The 22,239-nt window shown below is 47.9% G+C and overlaps 3 protein-coding genes across 3 annotated transcripts; 2 read left to right on the top strand and 1 right to left on the bottom strand.

Moving 5' to 3' along the window:
* Positions 1–652: 652 nt before the first annotated feature.
* F5J12DRAFT_970483 (uncharacterized protein) lies at positions 653–2,148 on the bottom strand (the record flags this gene model as incomplete). Its single annotated transcript, XM_051750077.1, has 8 exons — positions 1,762–2,148; positions 1,678–1,710; positions 1,456–1,628; positions 1,313–1,395; positions 1,053–1,256; positions 863–1,001; positions 733–817; positions 653–685 (listed from the first exon to the last, which is right to left on the bottom strand). Exons 1-8 carry the CDS (start codon positions 2,059–2,061, stop codon positions 653–655), a joined length of 1,050 nt encoding a protein of 349 aa, XP_051594807.1. The 5' UTR covers positions 2,062–2,148.
* A 390-nt stretch (positions 2,149–2,538) lies between these two features.
* Positions 2,539–7,588, top strand: F5J12DRAFT_930082 (uncharacterized protein). Its single transcript, XM_051749528.1, is given in 21 exon segments — positions 2,539–3,151; positions 3,195–3,330; positions 3,428–3,650; positions 3,830–3,895; positions 4,031–4,068; positions 4,095–4,263; positions 4,359–4,415; positions 4,435–4,618; positions 4,682–4,930; positions 5,161–5,305; positions 5,389–5,512; positions 5,686–5,860; positions 5,947–5,988; positions 6,066–6,159; positions 6,272–6,304; positions 6,341–6,435; positions 6,495–6,728; positions 6,792–6,848; positions 6,933–7,213; positions 7,285–7,500; positions 7,552–7,588. 19 exon segments carry the CDS (start codon positions 2,716–2,718, stop codon positions 7,211–7,213), a joined length of 2,838 nt encoding a protein of 945 aa, XP_051594806.1. The 5' UTR covers positions 2,539–2,715; the 3' UTR covers positions 7,285–7,500; positions 7,552–7,588.
* A 9,074-nt stretch (positions 7,589–16,662) lies between these two features.
* On the top strand, positions 16,663–17,383 carry F5J12DRAFT_786884 (uncharacterized protein; the record flags this gene model as incomplete). Its single annotated transcript, XM_051743546.1, has 3 exons — positions 16,663–16,887; positions 16,941–17,229; positions 17,325–17,383. 3 exons carry the CDS (start codon positions 16,663–16,665, stop codon positions 17,381–17,383), a joined length of 573 nt encoding a protein of 190 aa, XP_051594805.1.
* Between the last annotated feature and the right edge of the window lie 4,856 nt (positions 17,384–22,239).

Raw genomic sequence — 22,239 nt, 5'->3', positions numbered from 1 at the left:
ACCACAACCATCTGCCATGACTCCACTCACTATCTATGAACCCCAGTCAACAGGGTGGGAGTAAACATGTCAACATGCATCCATCACCATTTGCCATGACTCCACTCACATACTATGAACCCCAGGACAACAGGGTGTGAGTGAACATGTCACCATGCATCCACCAACACCTGCAATGACCCCACTCACATCCTATGAACCCCAGTGCAACAGGGTGGTGTGAACATGTCAGCATGCATGCATCTCCATCTCCACCTCCATTTCCAATGACTCCACTCACATCCTATGAACCCCAGTGCAACAGAGTTGGAGTGAACATGTCAGCATACATCCACTACCATCTGCCATGACTCCACTCACTCTCTATGAACCCCAGAGCAACAGGGTGGGAGTGAACATGTCAGCATGCATCCACCACCATCAGCTATGACTCCACTCACTAACTTTGAACCCCAGTCCAACAGTTTGGAGTGAACATGTCAGCATGCATCCACTACCATCAGCCATGACTCCACTCACTCTCTATGAACCCCAGTCCAACACAGTGGGATTGAACTTGGTCATCATGCATCCAATACCATCTTCCCTCAGTCAACTTACATACTATCAATTCCAGTCCAAAAACAACAGCAACAATCACATTCAGCATCAGTTATACTTGTACTTGCAGAATTTCACACACTTTCTATAACTTAATCAGCCTCTTATTCACCCAAAGCACTGGTTGCTTACAAATGGGAACCATGTTGCAAGGGCATTTGCTATGGTGTCCAATTCAATTTGGTGAGCCACATTGTTCAAGATCCTCTTCAATGTCCTTTCTCTAGTCAGTACCCTGTGCATCTTGATTTGTGCCACTCACTTCATTATGGCAAATTCCATGCACAGTCCCAGGTTTGACTGCTGTGAAGATATAAGCAGCCCTTGCAGTCCTTCCTCTGTCAATGCACTTGCTGTGCATTTCAACAGCTCTTTACAATCTGCACCCTTCTGTTGCATACCTGGAGAGACACATTTGCTACTGGCAGGGTATTAATCCATAGCTTACTTACTGGTAAGCACCAGGTAGTTTTGAGGTGGAAACTGCAGTTTATCCAGCCAATCTTTGACCTTGTCCAGGCAGCACTTTTGTACCTCCTTTCCTACTTCTGGAGCCCTTTTCCTTGCATCATCTACAGTTGACCCCTTTTTCTTAAGCTCCTGAAATGCATCAAGACTCAAAGTGTCTGCCTTTGTTAGTAGCACAATCACAGGAACTGTGCAAAGCCTAAATCCATGCACCAAATATGATGTGATATTTGTGATCACATACCATGCCCTGAATCACACTCATTAAAGAACTTCTTTTCAGCAGCTGTGACCATCCTATGCCTTTCATTCAAAGGAATGCAATACCTAAATCAAGTACAAGCATGTCAGTGGACTTCCAGTGGTGTGACTCAGACAGGTCCTTACCAAATCGCATGTATTCTCTGCTCCAGTTTGGTGGCCTTGGCATGTTCTGTGACAAATTTCTTCATCTTATCAAACTCTGCCTCCTCCCCTGCCTCGAATCCGCACGAGTCATGGAACACAAACTGTTGGTTACTTTGAAACACCAGCTCATCCTCAATGGTATGGACACCACGCTGCACAAGTTTGATGTGAGCCCCATTTAATTTCATATAGTGGCCTTACCGATAGTGAACCCTGCACCACCCCAGAATTAACCTGGCAGAATGACAGGTTGACAAACATGAAGCCCATAGCGCACGCACATACCTTCACTCCGTTTCCATCGAAGATCTCAGGCTGATCCGTAGTGTTACAGACCCGCTGTAAAATAGTTGTTTTACCCGCATTTGCTCTGCCCATGACAAGAATGCGAAAACGAGGGATGCGATCAATCTGCTTTTTAGCCTCTGTAGGATCTAAGCGATAGTCTGAAGCCGGCGTAGGGACGACTGCATGCGGGGAAACTGAATGTGTGGCTTCAGTGGGGAGTAATATACCAGCATTGCCACTCGGAGGTTGAGAACGCCGCAGCGAACGCCACCAGGAACGAAGAGAGTTCGGCGCCATGATAAGAAAACAGGTTTTAGGATATCTTAAGCAGTAAGTGTGCTACGACTGTAGGGGACGATGGTGGTGAAGTGCGAAGGGCAAGGGACTGCGGAGTCGAATATCCACGCGCCTATCTGCACTGTACAGCCCGACCCACATGTAAACTACGATCACCAAGTTCCTGTTGAACCGCCCCATTTCTTCTCGTCGTCTGACCGCCTGCCTGTGATGCATCTGTGAGGGAAAGACTCAACCATCGGTTTTTCCTTGCTACCATTCTCGATTGCTCATAGCGATGCGGCAACGGGTTCATCCCATACTCTGCGGTACCAAGCCAGCTCGATAGGTATAGTTGTGTTCCTGGTGAAACCTACTACTGATCTTCTCAGCAGCTTCGTGTTTCTGTGCCCCGTCCTCCACGCCAGACACCGCAGCACAGTGGAGCTTTCCCAGCTCCCCCTTCGGGGATCTGGCTTCCAAAAACATACTTCCATAATACTCTGCCGTGCAGTTGGGAAATCCACAAGGAACATGTCTCTTTGCTAACTCACCCTAGCATTAGCGCGGGGTGTGTTAACGATCAGTGACCTGATCAAGGCGCCTGCGCAATCACGGGGTCAAGATCTGATCCACGAACCGACGTGCTATGAACTACTTCCGTTGGTGATATTGATGACGACCATCATGGACATCTGCACCCGTCACTCTATTGCAGAAGAGAGCGGCGGAGAAGAAATCTTCCACTCGCGCAAAACACCTGTCGGACGCAGTCAAGCCTTCCTCACCTTCTCTCGCCACTCGTACCCCCCTCCCGAGCGAGCACGTCCTGCTCAGCGATTCGCCCACCTCATCATCCCCTTCAACCGCATTCACTCCACTTGGCGAGGCGCGAACGCGCACCTCGGACGACGGGACGCAGGAAGGTTGGTCAAGCATGAACGACGCTGCCCACCATCGGCAGTCTCAACCGCATCAGCCGCCGTGGTACGCTTGGAAGCATCGCAGATCGCGTCCATTGGAAGAGTGGCGTTAATGAGTGCGGTGGGGAAGTCAGTCGCAAGGAAGCTCAAAGGAAGGATAGAGAAAGGACCATGGCAGATCTGGCTTAGTAGATGTTGGACACGACACTGGCGATGCGCACACCCCTGCAGCCACGAGTGGCGACACGCATCAAGCGTTGTTGGGCCCCGACAGGACCCCTGAAAAGTCTATCAGTGCTGGTATTAGCTCCATGCCCAAGCGCGGCTCTGCATCCTCTACGACATACAGGCACCCCCACGAGTTCGCGTAACTCGGCATCGTTATCAACTGCAATAAGTGCGACATCCGTCTTTGCTATCTCATGTAGACACTCCACTGGTGTAGGCTAAGGTTGACGGAACAGTGCGGGGAGCGATATCTTGGGTGTCTACTCGGGTGGTGACGGTACTGTGAAGGATCGCACGGGCTTTCTGGCAAGTGGAGCTGAGGCGTTGGAGGAGGACTGTGTGCGCCCTGTCCCACCTCAGTCTTTCCACGATGTTGCATTTCCTCTCGCTGCTGGCGATGAGGGCAGTATCGAGCGTATAGTATCCCTGGAGAACCCACCGTCATCCAAATCCTATGATGTTCATTCACACGAATCAACAAATCATGGGTTTCACTGCTGCACTTGAGACTGCACCTTCCGTTCACTAGACACCCTCAAAGAAATGGAGTTTTCTAACGTGCTGAATATCCAGTTGACGAGTTCGCCCTTGGTTGCGTCCATGAGAGTGGGAGACAAGGATTCGTCATAACCTAATAGCAAGACGTCGAGCTTCCCGCTGAGCCCGCGCTCCATATAAAGTTTCAGTCAGCAGTTGCGAAAGGGGTAAGCCTTTGCCCGTTCTGCGTCGAACAAAACTGTTTGGTCACCGATTTGACCAGAAGCCATCGGCTCTGCCGCCTCTCTCGCGTCGCTCTCTTCTGTCGGGTCCCCTCGAATGCCTGGCTCGCCTCCCTGCAGTCTAGAAAGACACCCGATCGCAAGATAGGGGGGGGGCTGTAAGTCGTCCAGGAACTGGTTCCAGTATCAGCAATACCACCGCGTTCAACGCCAACGTGAATGCGTCACCCAGCCCTGTCCCTTCGTTCAGACGTAACCAGTCGAAACGCCTCACACCCTCCTCCATCCCATTCTTCCGCCGGTCATCTCCGCACATTGTGCAAATATCGATGTCGAACGCTGCTGCGGTCCCAGTAACACCAACGATGTCGATGGCTCCAGTCGTCCTGTCCGGATAAAGCCGTATCAAAGTAGCAAATAGCTCGCCCATCAAAGAATCATTTTCTAGGCCTCCCCCGACCACACCAAGCACATCTCAGGAGAAGACATCAGTTCTGAGTTTAGGGTGACCTTCGTTTCTCAAGGGTTCAAGTTCGAAAAGGAGTTTGCACAGCGAAATGAGTGACACTGGGACGGCCAAAGGGACGAGAGAAAGTAGTGGTAATCACAAAACGAGGGAAGGAGAAAAGGCGAGGGTGATGCAAGGTCTCGAGGATCGGAGCGAGAGTAGGATATCGGTGCTGATGGGCAGGAAAAAGGACAAGGCAAGTAACAGCGTACTTGATTGATCCTCCTTCGGATATCCATGTGTAACAAACTATCATTTTGCAGACGCTCTCTTCCGCGGACCCGAAGAAGGCTCCGGCTGTGGCTTTGCACCAAAGCAGATGTCCGCGCTTCCTGCTACTACCGCGCAGCGTGTCGCCAATCTAGAGAACAACTCGGTACCTACAGCTGCTTCTGCCATCACGATGACTCCGCCGTCCTCTCGTATCATGTCCCAAACCGTGAGCTCGATGCAGAAGCAGTCGCTGCGAACCACCGATCAGGTGCCCACGATTGCCGACTTGCCTCCAGTTGGTACGACTGGTCATAGCGCATCAAAAGAGCCCAAGGATCATCCATCCTCTGCTCTCCTCAATATGTTTGGGCATTGCCAAAGAACCCCCCAGCCAAGATACCTCGTATCTCGGGTCGTACATGTGCAGCTGGTTCACCAGGACTGCGTTCCGGGTGGGACACACTAGTTAGCAGACGCGTCAGCCTGAACATGACTGCTCCCTCTGCAAACTCGTCACCGATACATGCAGACGCAGTGACGGACGAATTTGCGTCTTGGAAAACGGAGATGCTCAAAGTGGCAACAAGTTGCGGAAGCGGATGGCCAGCCAGTCTCCAGGCGTCAATCTGCGCGCCAGCGCCTCCGCTCAACGAATCATCGCACCTTCCCCCCAGGTTCTCAGCACTCTCCCCCCAAGAGCCTGAAACTCTTGAGCCCTAAGATTTCTTTAGCGGGTGGCTGCTCCTCCCATCATCAGCATCGTGCAGCGGAGTCCATCGTCAAGCCGTCAGTCACTATCGACGCCGTCCCCGGTTCCTGAGGCGGTGGAAGAGGAGTTCCTAGGTGATGAAGAGATGAAGCAATACATCAGTCGTCAGCAGGTAAAGATGGCACATGGAGCAACGCACGAAGAGTTGGATGAGATATTGAAATCCAAGACCCGATTTCTCCCACACCCGGAATGACGCCACAAGGTGAGTTGTACTGTGTGGTCTTTACCCGCTTCTCGTCCCCCTTACCTTGACTTGTTGCAGAACTGCTGCACAGCCCACAGGCTCGGCACCTGTGTCCCTACGCACGTGAAGAGATGTTCCATCATTCTCTAGTTTATTTCATTGGTACTGGAAGTCAGAAGAAGCAAGCTGATCCGGACATCTATCTAGTAGTGCGCAGTGACCACCTGGCATATCGATATGAAGTCGTGGATGCCCTAGGCAATGGATCTTTCGGTCAGGTGTTGAACTGTCGAGATCACCGAACTGGTGAATCTGTCGCGATCAAGCTAATTCGAAATAAGAAACGCTTCCATCACCAGGATTTGGTCGAAATCACGATTTTGGACAATCTACGCAAATAGGTATGTGTGTTTCAACCGCAGTTTTTCTACCTTCCCTTTCATTTTCCCTCACCGAGACGGTTTTTTTTTTGGAATAGGACCAAGAGGAGAAAACCACGTCGTCAAGATGACAGAGCATTTCTACTTCTGCAGCCACTTGTGCATCGCAATGGAGCTGCTGAGCATTAACTTGTACGAGTTGATCAAGGCGAACAGACTTGTCGGGCTTCACCACCACCTTGATACGGCGTTTCACGAGCCAGATGACCATGTCATCATACTTGATGTGGCATCATAATCATAGAATCGTTCGCTGCGGCCTTAAGCCCGAGTTAAAGTACCCAGACATCAGTGCATTGCTCTGTTAACTCAGGCCATCCTTCTCAAAGGATGTTCTGCTCAAACACCCGCCGAAGAGCGCGATCAAGGTGATCGACTTTGGCAGTACTTGCTTCGAGCACGAGAAGAGTGAGCTTGGGTTCCATCAATTCAGGAGGTTCACTGTTATCTCACTCTTCTTTGCCTAGTTTATACGCACACCCAAAGTCAGTGCTACCCTTCACTGGAGGTCATCCTCGGCATCAACTACCATGTGGCCATCGACATGTGGAACCCAGGGTGCATCCTCGCCGAATTGTACACGGGATTCCCAATCTTCCCTGGCGAGAACGAGCAGGAACAATTGTCTTGTATGATGGAGGTTCTTGGTCCTCCAAATCAAGAAGTCATTGACCGCAACCCACCGAAGAGGCTCCTTTTCGGTAAGTTTGAACAATGGAATCTACGTTGTCATCGCAGTTCAAACCCTTTTTGTGTGTGTATAGATAACAGTGGAGCACCACGATCCGTGGTCAACTTCAAGGGTCAGAGAAGAGGACCTGGTACGAAAAACCTTCCTCGAGTTCTTTGATGCCAGGATGATGATTTTGTCGGCTTCGTGGCACGGCGTCTTGTTCGGGACCCAGAACGGCGCATGAAACCACAAGCAGCACTTCAGTATAGTGTCTTGAAAACCGGACAACGGTCCAAGGTCACCAGTCCCTCGCCCACGACCACCACGGCGCTACTGCCATCATCCAGCCTTTCTGAATCACGGACGTCGAAGGTTACGGAGACTCCGGAGAAATCGCAGATTAGCGCACTGTCGTCACAGACGGTGTCAATGCCACCCCCGTCCGTGCAACCTCTATGGGTCCGTTATCACAGCCCTACCGTTCCTCGCGACATTCATTTTGCCGGACACTAGGTGGGTTCGCCGTGTGTTGTCCATCATCGTCGGATTGGCCGTTCTAACAGGAGCTTATGACTTGGATGCAGGTGGCAACTGCTAAATGAGTTTTGGAACGGATGGATGGATTTTTCCCCCCTTTGTTCCTCTTTGTCTTTTTATGTTAATAAAACCCTCTGGGGAATCTTCACCCCAGCATAATTCAGTAGCAGGTTGACCTGAATCCCACACATCACACATACTAAGTTCATAATTTCATGAGTATGTTGTGTAGTGCTGCAAGTCTACTGAAATCCAAAGTATCAGTAAGGTGTCCATGATGTACAGTAGACTCCCTCTTAACCCATGGCTGTCAGGACTGTCTGGGAGGTATGGATTTTCAGGGAGTATGGGTTCTGTAAGAGGTTGGTTTTGAACAGGAAAAAAATATACTTCTGCATATGTTTACCTAGTAATAGGGTAGTAGATATTGTTCAACTACTCTTCCAAAGGAAAATAAGAAATTAATTTAGTATCCTTCATATTCTGTATCCCAGCTGTGCAGACCCTTCAGTCACCTGTAGGCCTGAAAGTGGGTCATCTGACATGTACATTTTGTCTTAAAAGTGGGACTAACCAATATCAGCTGATGGTGCCCAAAGGTGGGTAGGCTGGTGTGTGGAGGTGGGATTGGCCAACCTCATGGGGAGATGGATGTACCCCATGGAAGTGGGGTCAGCCAACCTGTTTGGAGGGTGGACTCAGTGCCTGGAAGTGGGGTTGGCTGACCTGTTTGGAGGATGCACCCACTGCCTGGAAGTGGGGGTTGGCCAACCTGTTTGGAGGGTGGACCCAGTGCCTGGAAGTGGGGTTGGCTGACCTGTTTGGAGGGTGGACCCAGTGCCTGGAAGTGGGGTTGGCTGACCTGTTTGGAGGGTGGACCCAGTGCCTGGAAGTGGGTTCAGCCAACCTGTTTGGAGGATGCACCCAGTGCCTGAAAGTGGGGTTGGCTGACTTGGCTGGAGGATGGACCCACCTCCTGGAAGTGGGGTCAGCTGACATGATTGGAGGGTGGACCCACTACCTGGAAGTGGGGTCAGCCAACCTGTTTGGAGGGTGGACCCACTGCCTGGAAGTGGGGTCAGCCAACCTGTTTGGAGGATGCACCCACCTCCTGCAAGTGGAGTTGGCTGACCTCACTGGGAGATGCACCTACCCACACCAATAAGAGGTTCAATGTTGGTACCTTCAGCTTTCTGTCAAAACTTGTATGAGGGCATTGCAAGATAGCATGGCAAAGTACAGAGTAAGCCCCCTCCACATTACTTGCTTTTTGGCCTTTCAGCAGGTCTCCCTTCACCACTAGGCACCTTTTGGTTGTGACCCCCAGTAGCCAGTACCACATCAGCATTCATTGTGGAACCCCCCCCCCCCCCCTTTGTCCCTAGGAGCAACCAGTCTTGACAGTCTCTTGCTATGTCTCCGTTCTTCATGTTTGATCCTAATCTAACATTCTGCACTTAGTTGTCTGTCTGCTTGTTTTCTTTTAAAGTCTCTTGTCAGGTTAGAACTGATCCTCTCACCCAAGGGGGTCTAAAGCTCCAGGAATCTGCTGATGCTCACTGACAAGTACCAATGCAGTACCAAGGGTGGGACATTACAGCTGAGATGTTATGAAGTTGATCAAATGATACTGAACACAAAAGTGGACTTGCTCTGTAGTTGACATGTTATGTAGCAGTGTCCTTGTACAAGTCCTGACAGAAGGCTGATAAAGAAGACCTAGTAGAGGTATTACAGTTGATATTCAAACTGAGGTATCTACCACATGAGTTACCAACGTATGTATGTACTACCAACAAGCAATGCAGGCTACAATGTAGGTATGCACAGCCAACACAAAGAGGACAACACCCCAAGGAGAATACAGTCTGGCCAGTTTTGTACAGTGATATCTAAGCATGAAAGTTCCATAGCAATCCATAGTAAGTAAGATACTGGACAAAGTTCCATGACAATGTGACCACTCCATAGTAACAGGCAACTAGCCATAGCAAAAAGTGTTGTTGGGTGCATCTGTCCAGCCTGGACCTAGCTAGGGGACTCTGCATATTATGGAGCACTGTGGAGAGCTCCACAGCTCAAAGTGATTTACTGATGTATAGTAAAGGTTAGACCCAATGGATTGAACATGAGCTTAGACCAATGGATTGATTACCTTGGTCTTGGGTCCCAAGACTTTGGCCTATGCCATACCCATTTGCCTACTACTTACACACAACCTCACACCCACCCCATGTGGTATGGATCCCTTAGATTTCACACTTATCTGACCCTCAGGTTTACCCTTTAACTCAGTCACCAGGGTGGTGGGATTTCTACTTTGCCCAGTGCATGTCCTTTGCTAGGGTTAGGGTTAGGGTTACACAACTTCAAAAAATCAAGCAGCATGGGGGCAATTCATGTTACACAGCCTAGCAACTACAAGGATTGACCAGCCAAATACACAGCCCAGAAAATACAGGATTGACCAAATACACAGCCAAGAAAATGCAGGATTGACCAAATACACAGCCAAGAAAAATACAGGACTAAGTTACAGAGCAAATGTTCCAAGTGGAACTGAGACCTCAGGCATCCTGGAGGGGCTCCTCCCCAGAAAGACACTGAGATCTCTAGAGAAAATAAGGTATCTAAAAGACTAGTACAAAGATAATATAGATGTCAGTCAGAAGCTGGCCTGCACTGGCAAGCACAGACAATCAATCCCCCAGAACCCACAAAGCTGGCCTGCATTAACAGGCACAGACTAAGCCCCCAGGTCCCACAATGAAAGAGTCCAAAGCTGACCTGCACTAGCAGGCACAGACTATGTAACCCCCAGAACCCCAGCTGGCCTGCAAAAGCAGGCACAGACTAAACCCCCAGAACCCACAGGAAGATAGTATCAGTAACCTACACACCCATAGTGTGCTGCAGGACAACAGCAGGATACTACAAGACATACCTTAAACCCATGCAGCTGCAGTCTACATAGGTGAAGTCTGGCATCAAGGGAGTGGTAAGAGGAACATGGGAGAGAGAAAGATGAAGAGTGGTGTGTTGAAGTGCATCTTTTATAAAATTTTCTGTTTGCTGCTGTTTGGTCATCAGCCACTGGTTGTAGCATGTGCAGTGAAGCATGTCACATGACATCACATGACATGCTGATGGCACACTGCACAGCACAACATTACTTTTATGTCATCACAAAAGTGGACCTTACACTACAAAGTAAAGTAGTGAATTGGTAATGAAAACACAGCTACAATGATGTCATGGCACATTTGTAATGAAACCCTGCCACAACTAATTACATAAGCATACCAATATTAATACCATCAGGGGACTAGATGACATTGAGAACAAGTGTGGAGTAGAGGAAAAGGTTTCAGTTGGGGAAGAGCCAACAGTCAGCAAGGTTGCACCCTCTACAACAGCTTCCATGGAAACTGCCATCAATGAAGGATCAACAACCTGCAAGGTCACTGAGGACTCAGACACATCATGCAGTGGCTGGAGTCGTGACAGTGATGGCAAAGGAAGGGCACCCTTTGGCTGGTGGCCAGGAAGTCCACAGCCACCTGCCAACTTGCAGCATTGTGCACAGTGGGGTGGCTGCTGTTTACACTTTGCATTTGCTGCACAAGCAGAGCCATCAGCCTTTTGGCAGTTAGCAATCAGACAGAATAGTATCTGGTTTGCCTTCATGTGCATAAAGATGGAGCTGAAGTGACAAGAAAAACAAGTGCTACCCAAACTCAAAAGTTCATAAAAGTGGCAACACTTCAGCAGTGAACATACCAGTAGAATGAATGAATGCATCCACACAGAGATGTCCAAGCTTCTCCTTCCAAATGGCTGTGATACTGTTCCAGGCAGGAATGGTGTCAGTGATGGAGGAAAGAAAGAGGACCTGCCTTGCACATACCAACAGTCAAGCAGAGGCTCAAACTCCCTGCTAGTGACAGCATTTCAAACCCAGGTACAACATCACAAACACAAGAATGTATGTATCAGAGTACAAGAGAAATGAAGTTGACACATAACAACCCCTACCAAACAGAAGATGACCGACCACAAAGCACCAGCCATTACATTCATAGTGACAGCCTGAATGCAACAAGGTGACTGGCAATGGATGTGATGACACAGCAATAATGTACCCTGCTGTTGTCACCATCCAAGGAATAGCACTGACAAAAATAGAGTACCTCAGCACAGACAGAAAGCTAGAGAAGACACATACCTACCTATATTTCACAAGTTGAAGCAGTAAGCTGGTGTGCAGGCATACTATAATAGTGACAGCAGTGGGGGGGGGGGGGGGTGAGCAATAGTGATGCCTGTCATTGGTTGACTTAAAAACTTGGAATGTGCTGGGTAGCAATGTTGGCAATCTCTGATTCTCCAAAACCAACATCTGGGCAACAGCTATGCAACACAGCTGTTGACTAGCCTTTCATACTTGAGCAAGCCCTCTCATTGGCCAATAAGTGTTTTACCAAGCATGAAAGGAGTGTTACAACAAGTCACTTCCAAATGGAGGCATCCATACACTGCTCATCCCCTCAGGTAGGTTTGCAGATGAAGCATGCTCTCCAAAAACAAATCTAAATGCTCTCCAGAAACAAATCTAAACTGTTTTTTTAATTTTGGATAGTAGCTAGAGATTCTCTCCAGGTAACTTCAAATTCCTGCTTTTCATTGACCCTTCCACTAGTCCAAACAAGAAGTTTCACCAAAATTAGTAACAGTTCTGTTCTTTGAACATCTCTGTTGACCACCTTCTGTTATGCCCAAGCACAGTGACTTCTTCAAATGGAATAGGCACAAAGCATGCAAGGGGGAGTCTACAGGCCGAACATGTCATAACCCCTATGGCTCAGTTATTGCTGAAGTCTGACAGAGGTTCACTCTTTCTGGTGGTCCCTAGGGTTGTCACACAGAGGAGGGAATGAGGATGAGAGCAAAGGGATGAAGCTGAGTTGCAAGCTATTGAAAAACTGAGGATACAAGGTAAAGTACATGGGACTATATACTTCTAAGCACAAGTACCATACCAGTTGCGACAAGACATGTCACGACACATATCCGCAGTAACCAACAAAAGCATCAGTCAAATAAATAAGTCAGGACAAGTCATATGGTGTCATATGATGGGCAGAGGCAAGGAAACAAAGGCTATACCAGCTGTGCAATCAATGTGCAGCAAGGAGCCAGACACTGGAGCTATAGTACCACATTTGAGCAACATAAACAAGTCATAGACAGACCAGAAGTGGGGAAAATAACAAGTCATCCATCAGAGTGGGCAGTGGAACACCAGATCAAACAAGAGGCATGATCTTGACAGGTATTGGAAATACCTTGACAGCTGGAGATCTGAGTGAGCCTCATGGCATACAAACCCCTAGGATGTTGACAACCATGAGAGATGTGATGAGGCATGTGATACATGTGACCTCATGAAGTCAAAAAAGGAAAGACCCCTGACATGGGCATAACATCACCCCCCCTCTAAGGTCCTCAGACCCTTGAGGACAAGCCAGATACATTGGCAGGGTGGGCAGAAAGGGGTCAGTGAGTAGTGTAAATGCAGGAATGGGTCCACAAGGTGACAGGTGATGATGGTGATGGAGTTGGTGGTTCCTCGAGGGCTGGAGTATAGCAGGAGCCACATCTGTTGCAACATGACCAATGTCCCAGGTAATGACACTGGAAACATACATGCTGGTAGAGGACATGGTCAGCAGGGATGGGGGACTGTCCTCCCAGATAGAACTGAAGTTGATCCACAGGGATGGGGACAAAAGGAGTAGCAGGGAGAGGGTCAGTGGAGTGGATGGCATTATGGTAGTGCTTGTGGATCCCAGCCCATGAAGCATCCTGCAGTAAAACCTCCCAAGCAGAGTTGTGAGTCCCCATACCAAGTCATGCACCAACCTCTTTATACGATGCAGCCCCATCAACATAGGTCAGCTCTAATGCCTTCCACCCATTGTCATTCTTCCATTCCAATGTGACTTCTTCCTTTTGTTTGTGGGAAACTGATGGTTCCTCTTGTTTTGGGCAAATCTGATTGAGAAGTCAAGAAGCAGGGAGTGCAAGGAACTTGCTGATCTGCTGATGGAGAAGATGATGGTATGCACCCCCAGTTACCACTTCTAAAAGTCCCAACAAGCTTCTTTCCAACATGTTGACCATGACAACTTCTGAGAGCAGGGCTGTACCATTAAGCTTCCAGGTGCAAATCTTAGAGACAGTGCTGTTGATCACATCTGTTGCTCTGTAGATTTCAGACAGCAACCCAAAATACTTAACCTGTTCTGGTGAGCACCCATCAATGTGGTCCCTGTCATGGAAGACATCAAGCACCCTAACAATGTCCAGGTAGTCACCTGCTGCAATTGGTAGTTGAGGCTTGTCATCCCAGGCAAGGGCAGCCAAGGTGAGGAGGTTGACAGCAGCATGGTGTGTGCCATCAGAGTAGGTGGTGAAGGTGGTGTGTAAGTGGGGAGGTTCAGGAGCATTGGTGGGACCAGCCTCAGCTGCTTGACCACTGGTGTCATCATCAGCTTGTGCCTTACCCTTTCCCTTTCCCTGCTGGTTACTGCACACTTCTTTTCACATCTTTGCAAACATCGCTTTTTGTCCTGGATGTCTGGCTGACTCATGGTCATGATATGAGCACATGCAGTGGTGATGATCTTTGGGGGGAATGTATAGATGTGTATTTCCAAACCATTTTGTTCTGTCTTCTGCAATAGTAACATTATCCCAAGGTTCCAGGCCTGTTGAGTCCTTTGATGTATTGTTCTTGATGCACTCATACAGGTCCACAGATATAGTGTAAACTCCCCTTGCTCCTTTTTCAGGTTTCCTCAAAGGGTGAGTGTCAGGCAGCCTATTCTCCTTTGGTTTTTCCTCAGCAGGGTGAGAATACAGCTTTGAGTTTTCTTTAGAATGTTGTATCTGGGTGGGAAGACGTCCTATTCACATTAGATGGTTGAGTTTCAACTGTTTTTGTAATTTTGTGTTGGAAAAAGTGGGGGAAACAAGACAGACATGGGAATCCACCCCCTCTGAAAGCCAAAGGTCTGGGGGGAGGACCGTGGCTACTAGGGCAGGTTCCTCAAGAGTCCTTTTGTGGGACAAGGTGTTGGCTGGGACCTGTAGGTGGCCAGCCTGCCAGGAGAACCAGATAGGGTAGGACTGGATGGTAGTGGCCCATCAGGCCTGATGAGGGGTGAGCTGTTGAGGCTCACATTAGTATTCCAAGTTTTTGTGGTTGGTGAAGACCACAGTTGGTTCAACAGGGGATAGCAAGTAGGGTCGGAAAGCCTTGAGGGTGCAAATGACAGCTAGCATCTCCAAGTCATAGACTTAGTAGCATTGCTTGGCACTGACCAAAGACTGGGACAAGTAGGAACACAGAGGCCACTCATTGTCAGCTCCCTTTTGGGCAAGTACAGCCCCAGTTCTGAGCTTCGAAGCATCAGTGAACAAGGCAAATGGCTTCAAGAAGTTGGGTATAGCAAGGACTGGAGAGGAGCATAACAAAGACTTTAACTTTTCGAATGTGGCATCGCATTCTGGAGTCCATTGATAGGGCACCCCTTTCTTGGTGAGATCATGAAGGGGTCTGGCAATGCTTGAGAAAGAGGGGATAAACTTGCAGTAGCAATTGCAGAATCCAAGGAATCGATGAAGCCCAGTAAGATTGTTGGGGGCTTCCCAATTACTAATGGCATTGGTCTTTGTTGGTGAGGTCTCCATATGCCCTTTTCCTATGATCATTCCTAGGTACTCAATTTCTTTGGCCTCGAAGCAGCACTTGCTAATCTTCAGGTGTAACCCTTCCTTCTTGCAGATCTCCAGGAACTCTTGAACTTGGATCCGAAGTTCCTCCCTTGTTTTAGCGTGAATCGTGATGTCATCCATGTATCCCACTTGCTTTCCTCATTGAGACTCGAAAGTGTTGTACATATATTGCTGGAAAGAAGTGGGTGAATTGCACTGGCCAAAGAACATTACCATGGGTTCAAACAACCCTCTGGGTGTGATAAATGCTCCTTTCCATTCATCACCTTCCTTCACCCTCAGATTAGTGAACCCCTAACAAATGTTGAACTTGGCATAATACTTGGATTCAACCAACTCATCAAACAGAGCCTGTGCATTAGGCAGTGGGTGTGCATCCAGGATGGTGAACAAGTTGAGATAATGGTAGTCTTGAATTAACTGCTTCTTTCCATCCTTCTTTGCAACAAAGAACACCGGTGTGGGACACTACCTCCAGGTAGCATGCAATTAGGGGGGGGAGCTGTAGGGCAATCCCTAGGCTCAACCCAAGGGTGCTGAGTAGGAAGGAGATGTAGAAAATGGTGGTAGGGTCAATCAAGGAGTCAAATATGGGGCATGGAATTTAATTCCACAGAGATGTAGGCAAACTGGGAACCAGTAGACTTGTATATGAAATTCCAAGTTATGACCTTGGCATGAAGAAGTAATTCTGAGACTCATGAGACATGGAGGCAAGACACAGAAACACAGAAGACACAGTAGATGCAGAGTATGTGGCAGACACTATTGAACACTTAGACATGTGAATGACTCAGATAGTGACTCCAAAAGATGGGGTGGGTATATTTCTGACATCATAATGGAATTATATAGTACAAGGGAAGTAGGTACAAGTCAGAGTAAGGTGGGGTGGAAAAACTAAAAGACCAGAAAATAAAGGAAAGTATGTCAGATGTCAGTGAAGTACAGATGCGTGTGGAATAGTCCAGTGGGTAGTAGACAAGAGTAAGAACAGAACAATGGTAAGGGGTATCTTCCAACAGAATGAGTATGTGTACAAGTGGGAGGTGGAGCCAAGCAGCACAGGGGGGCAGAACATAGCATACTGGCATGAAGTCCAGCTTGTGGAATTTAGGGTGACAGGGGAAACCAGAGTGTATTAGAGGTAAGTGGCATGGATGACCAGTGACATGACTGAGTGGGGGCATGGCTGCTGAATTCTGGGTGACTCTGCATGAATGTGGAATTTCCAGATCAGCAATTTGATGACTGAGTGACTTGCTGAAGGGTGGTAGAAACTCCGAAGGCAACAGGGGTTGGGAGGGAACATGAGGACATGGGCAGGAAAAATTCCAAAATGGGTTTGTTGTAGAGGCCTGCAGAACTTAGTGACAGGTTCCTGTTCCAGCCTCAGGGAGTATATGGCTCCCTACACCTCCTGGGAACTTTGAATGCTGACTGTCCTCAGTCAGACCAAACTGAGACACAACAGAGACGAGTGTGGAATATTGACAGACATTACATAACAATGATGGCATGTGGTTGGAGTTCTGCCTCATGCAGAGGGAAATTCTGCATTGTATGAGATGGCCCTGCAGAATTTAAACACACTCAGAAGGTGTCTCACCACTCATCAAACATCCATGCCCCAGCTACACCTGCATCCACTACCCAATCCATACCCAACCTTTGCCATGCAAGCCTACTCAATCCATGATGCGCAACTGGTTTGCAGCATGAGGGACCAGGCCATCACCTTGCTGTTGGCAGCATTAAGGCACATTAGGGTGCTAATTGACACAGTGCCACAGCCCGAAGAGAGCTTAGAGGCAATATATGAGTGGGCAGAGGACTGGGACCAGACCTGGGTGAGTGCATGTGCTGGAGACCCATGCAACACAATGTGCTGACTGATCCCCAGGCTGGGATCTACTCATGGTGGAAGTATGTTCATGAGAACAAGATTTCTATCCTGAAGGTGTGCAATGCCAACCTATGTGACATGACCAAGGAATCTGCGATATGGCAGAATGAAGTGATCCCTGCAGCGATAGCAATAGTGGATCTCCAGTGGCCAGAAGGGCAGTGTAGGTTCAACATCAATGACCTTTTCAAGGACTACCAGGAGTGGGTAGAGGAGAGAGTGTGGATGGAGGCCAAGAGGTTGGCCAAGGCACCATCCATGCACACCTGGGGCCAAGCAGCAAGAGGTGAGGGCCAAGACCATGCACCAGAAGACACTGAAGGAAACCTGTCAAGAGGAGCTGTGTGCTTGACAGGGGGGGGCTCTGGTAGTGCAAGCAAGGGAAAAGGGAAGCAGAAGGTGCACCCTATGACCTTGACAACTCCAAGCATGCATGCTGACTTCAACAAAAATTCTGCAGGCATAGTGTGATGATCATATCCAATCATAAGATCCAAAATTCCATAGACAGAATGGCAAGCAAAGGCTTCAGCAATTGAATTGATGAAGGGGGGAATGGCTGAGTCCTGGGTAGAAACAGCATTTAGAGGTTGCAAGTCATGGATGAGGCACAGAGATCTTCCATCCTTCTTGACTACACAGAACCATTTTGAGTGATAGGACAAGGTAGACAGTTCGTAAACACCTGTGGAAATCTTTTCTTTGATGATGTTAACGACTTCACAGAAAATAGCAGGGGGAATGGGAATATTTTGCTCGACCCAGGGTTTGTGGGCAAGCACAGGTATCTTCAGGGGTGGGAACATGTCCTCTCAAAAGGTCCCTCTTTCCGAAGTGTCCCAAGCAAAGGCAGCCTCATGTGCCTTGACCAGCCATTGTACTAGGTCTAATTCTGTAGGCCAAAGGAACCTTGCCAGGTCCAGATCAAGCTCATCAGCTCTTTCCTGAGTAAACCTGGAACCTGGCACAAATGGTGGGGGATGAGTAGGTAAAACAGGCAGACCTGCAAGTGGGGCTTCAGCCTCCTGATGCTCTACCTGGAATTCTGCTGGCATCAATGTTGGTACTGGCCTCACCTTCCTCGCTACAGGTTTGTACTTTAAGACATGATAAACAGGATCAAACTGATAGGTAGAGCATAAGGCAGAGATTGTCAGTGGAGAAAGGTAGTAGCAGTCAAAAATAAGAAAGGGTCAGTTGGAGAGACAGAACTAGTATCAAAGGGATGGATGGGGGGCATACTGTTGCTTTGTAAATTGTAGATAAATGCTGCATGGAATTTTTGAAAGTGTCTGTAGGTGAAAGGGTAGTAGTCTTCAAAGGTAATAAAGGAGGATCAGAAACATAGAGAGAACACACAGAGAAAAGATTATTGTGGCCTCCTTGCAATCCAAACAAGTCATTGACCGACACTAAAAACCCTGCTCAGGCTGTTTCATATGGTGACACATTTGTTTTCATGTGAAGAAGTCTTCTTCATCTTCAGAATTTACGAAACATGGAAGGGGATGCAGTCTGTTGCAAGGTCATGTCAGGATTAAAACTTGTTTCCCAGAATTAGGGTCATGGATTTCTAGAGACTGTTCTCCATCAGGGAAATCACAGAGGATGCTGGAGAGTAGGCAGAAGAAGGGTTGACCAAGCAGTAAGTCAAAAGGTGTGTGATCAACAACTCGGATTTGTAGATGGGCCTCAACATTTCCTACATGCAAGGTGGCATTCTCTACAACCCCAAGGGTGCTTTCTTTGGATTGGTTAGCAGCCTCCAGAGTCATAGTCATGTCAGTACAGAGGGGGGCTTCTAAGGCTTCCCACAACTCCCATTGCAAGGCCACTACCTGACATCTGCTGTCCAGGATACATTCAATGTGAAGTTTGTCCATTAGGATGCCATCAACAGCACATAATGGCACAGGGGCAAGGCCTGCACACTTCCCTTCTGTGTCTCTGACCCAATACTGTTCATAGGATGCCCAGATAGCAGAGGCAGAAGCTTCTGACACTGTTTCTAAACTCCCAATGGTTATCTTCTTCATTATGGCTAGCTCTCTAACCTGCTTGCAAATCTCCAGGCTGATGGCTAAGAGATCTTTAGTGGAAATTTCCATCTTTGCATCTAAGACTTGGTCTATGAGTCATTTGGTAGCTGCTGCTTCATCAAAACCACTTTGATAATGAAATTGGGGTGTGGAATTTGTTGTAGGCTTGGATTTCCAGAGATCTGTGGGACTAGAGATGACCAGAGTTTTAGTAATGGCTGGGATTTCTGTAGAAGTGATAGAATTGGTTGGTGCAGAATTAATGGCTGTCTTAGAGGTGGCTGGTGTGCCAGAACTGCAGAGTGTGCACTGTGCCATGAATATGTACAAGCTGGGAAATGCTCCCTGATTGGGGGAAGAGTTTTCATGCCAGATGGCTCTGACATCCCTAGGACAGCCGCTGGCCAGAATTTTAAAGAGAAGATTGACAACTTCCTTGCCATGTGTGAATCCATTCTTGCCTCAGCCAATCTCATCTCTGTACAATGACCTGGTCAGCAGTTGAGCTCTTCACATGGTCATGATACCCCACCTCATCTCATCAGCATGATGATGTTCTTCAGCAACAAAGAAGCCCCAGAATTTCAGGTTGACTTGCACCCTTCTTCCTACCCAATCAACGAAGAACTTGAGGAGGATGCCAATGAAGAAGATCAACACACCTTAGCAAGAGCTTATGCTCAGGTAGAAGAATTGAAGAACAATATCAAGAAGAAGAAGAATGCTCGTTTTGATGATGTAGAAATTCCAGCTTGTTGCCAGCAATCCCCAGTGGCTGCTCCTGCACCTGCTGTGGCCATCTGTTCCTCTGCAGAAGAAACACCATGAGTCAAAGGAATGATGGAATTGACCTTCTTGACCTTGTTGAGAAGGCAGGGCAGAAGCAGGTTGCTGGGTGACATGAACATACTCTCATTTCAAGATAGTAGGAACAGTCAGTGAGGAAGATGGAGTGGAATTCTGGGGGAACAGTGGTGATGAATCAGGCTGAGGGAGATTTCATTTTGCTCTGCTGAGCAGGTAGTTAGCATGCTTGTAGACCAGATCGAACTCCCACAGCTCATTGATGTCATGATCTAGGTCAGAAGGTTGCAATCATGCAAACAAAGAATTCCAGAACCTTGGGGGAAATCCCTCAAGGAATTTCTCATTGATGTAGTCATCAGGAAGTTTCTTCTTCTTCTGGACAAGGCTGAGGATGCATCAAAATTCCCAGATGTATTTACCGAGATCTTCCAGCAAGCCCATAGGTTTCTGGACTTGGTGGTAGAGTAAGGTTTCAAGGTCAGCTTTGGTATAGCAATGATCTTTCACCAAGGCACCTGGATAGTAGTTCAGGAGTTCTTTGGAAAACACATCCCAGTCATTGAAGCCATCAGTTGCAGCATCTAAGGTGGATCAAAATTCAGCCTTGTTGTGATCAGTGTAACAGATGACCCAGTGGATTTTATCTTTTCCAGTGTCCAAGCCAGCTTCGATGCAGAGTTGTTCAACATCTTCAAGGTAGCAAGTGATGTCTTCAGTATGACCAGAAAACTTTGGGGCTTTGTTAGAGCCCCTAAGCAGCATATCTCTAGCTGCAGACATTATGTGAGTCAGTGCAGAACTTAAGAGTAGGGTGACTGAGGTATTCTGAGTGGGAACCTGGGCAGGGGAAACAATAGTGGGAATTAAAGTGAGTGAATGTGAAGGGATAAGAAGTTGTTTGGCAGCGAGTTCAGAATCACTAGATGATGAGGACAAAGAAGAGGTTAGTTCTGAGAGAGGTGAAAGTTCCTGATGCTCTGTGGGAGGATCAAAGGATTCATTGAGGTCAAAACCTCCTGGAAATGCTGGGTAGAATGCTGGGGAATCTGAATTCTGAAAGATCTTATCTAGACCAGGGTCTGAATCAGACAAATGAGGTTCTGAAATTTCTCTGGGATCAGTTATGGGGATTAAGATCTCTGATGAAGAAATAGAAAGGTGATGGAAGGGCTCTAAGAGCTCTTCAAGTTTGGTTCTTTGCCAAGTGGGTCATAAGGATCTCCTTTCCAGATCTACAGACCCCTCACAGTGGGCTCCAAAACTATGTGGGACACTACCTCTGGGTAGTGTGTGATTAGGGGGGGGAAGCTGTAGGGCAATCCCTAGGCTCAACCCAAGGGGTGCTGAGTAGGAAGGAGACATAGAAAACAGTGGTAGGGTCAATCAAGGAGTCGAATATGGGGCACTGAATTTAATTCTGCAGAGATGTAGGCAAATTGGGAACCAGTAGACTTGTATATGAAATTCCAAGTTACAACCTTGGCACAAAGAAGTAATTCTGAGACTCATGAGACACAGAGGCGAGACACAGAAACACAGAAGACACAGTAGACACAGAGTATGTGGCAGACACTTTTGAACACTTAGACATGCAAATGACTTGGATAGTGACTCCAAAAGATGGGGTGGGTATATTTCCGACATCATGGTGGAATTACATAGTACAAGGGAAGTAGGTATGAGTTGGAGTAAGGTGGGGTGGAAAAACTAAAAGACTGGAAAATAAAGGAAAGTACATCAGACGTCAGTGAAGTACAGATGCATGTGGAATAGTCCAGTGGGTAGTAGACAAGAGTAAGAACAGAACAATGGTAAGGGGTATCTTCCAACAGAATGAGTATGTGTACAAGTGGGAGGTGGAGCCAAGCAGCACAGGGGGGCAGAACATAGCATACTGGCATGAAGTCCAGCTTGCAGAATTTAAGGCAACAGGGGAAACCAGAGTTTATTAGAGGTAAGTGGCACAGATGACCAGTGATGTGACTGAGCAGTGGCACAGCTGCTGAATTCTGGGTGACTCTGTGTGAACATGGGATTTCTGGATCAGCAATTTGATAACTGAGTGACATACTGAAGGGTGGTAGAAACTCCAAAGGTGACAGGGGTTGGGAGGGAACATGAGGACACAAGTGGGAAAAATTCTGAAATGGGTTTGTTGTAGAGGCCTGCAGAACTTAGTGACAGATTCCTATTCCAGCCTCAGGGAGTATATGGCTCCCTACACCAGTGCTGCCTGTGGCAATGTTGATGGGCATATTTTCTTGCATTTGAGATTTTCATCCAGGAACTCATCTAAAACCTTAAGTTCATCAGGAGACATGGGGTATACTGCCACTTTCTTCAGCTTGAAGTCTTCACGAAGTCTGATCTCATGATCCAACCCTGGCCAATGAGCTGGGAGTGGGATATCATCTTCTGCAAACACCTTGGCAAATTCCTTGTATATTTCT

This window comes from Pisolithus orientalis (assembly GCF_024613125.1).
Source record: "Pisolithus orientalis strain OTSU chromosome Unknown F5J12scaffold_72, whole genome shotgun sequence".
Classification (NCBI taxonomy): Eukaryota; Fungi; Basidiomycota; class Agaricomycetes; order Boletales; family Pisolithaceae; genus Pisolithus; species Pisolithus orientalis.
Note: the sequence above shows the minus strand (reverse complement) of the source record. Positions and strands in the feature narration are given on the sequence as shown.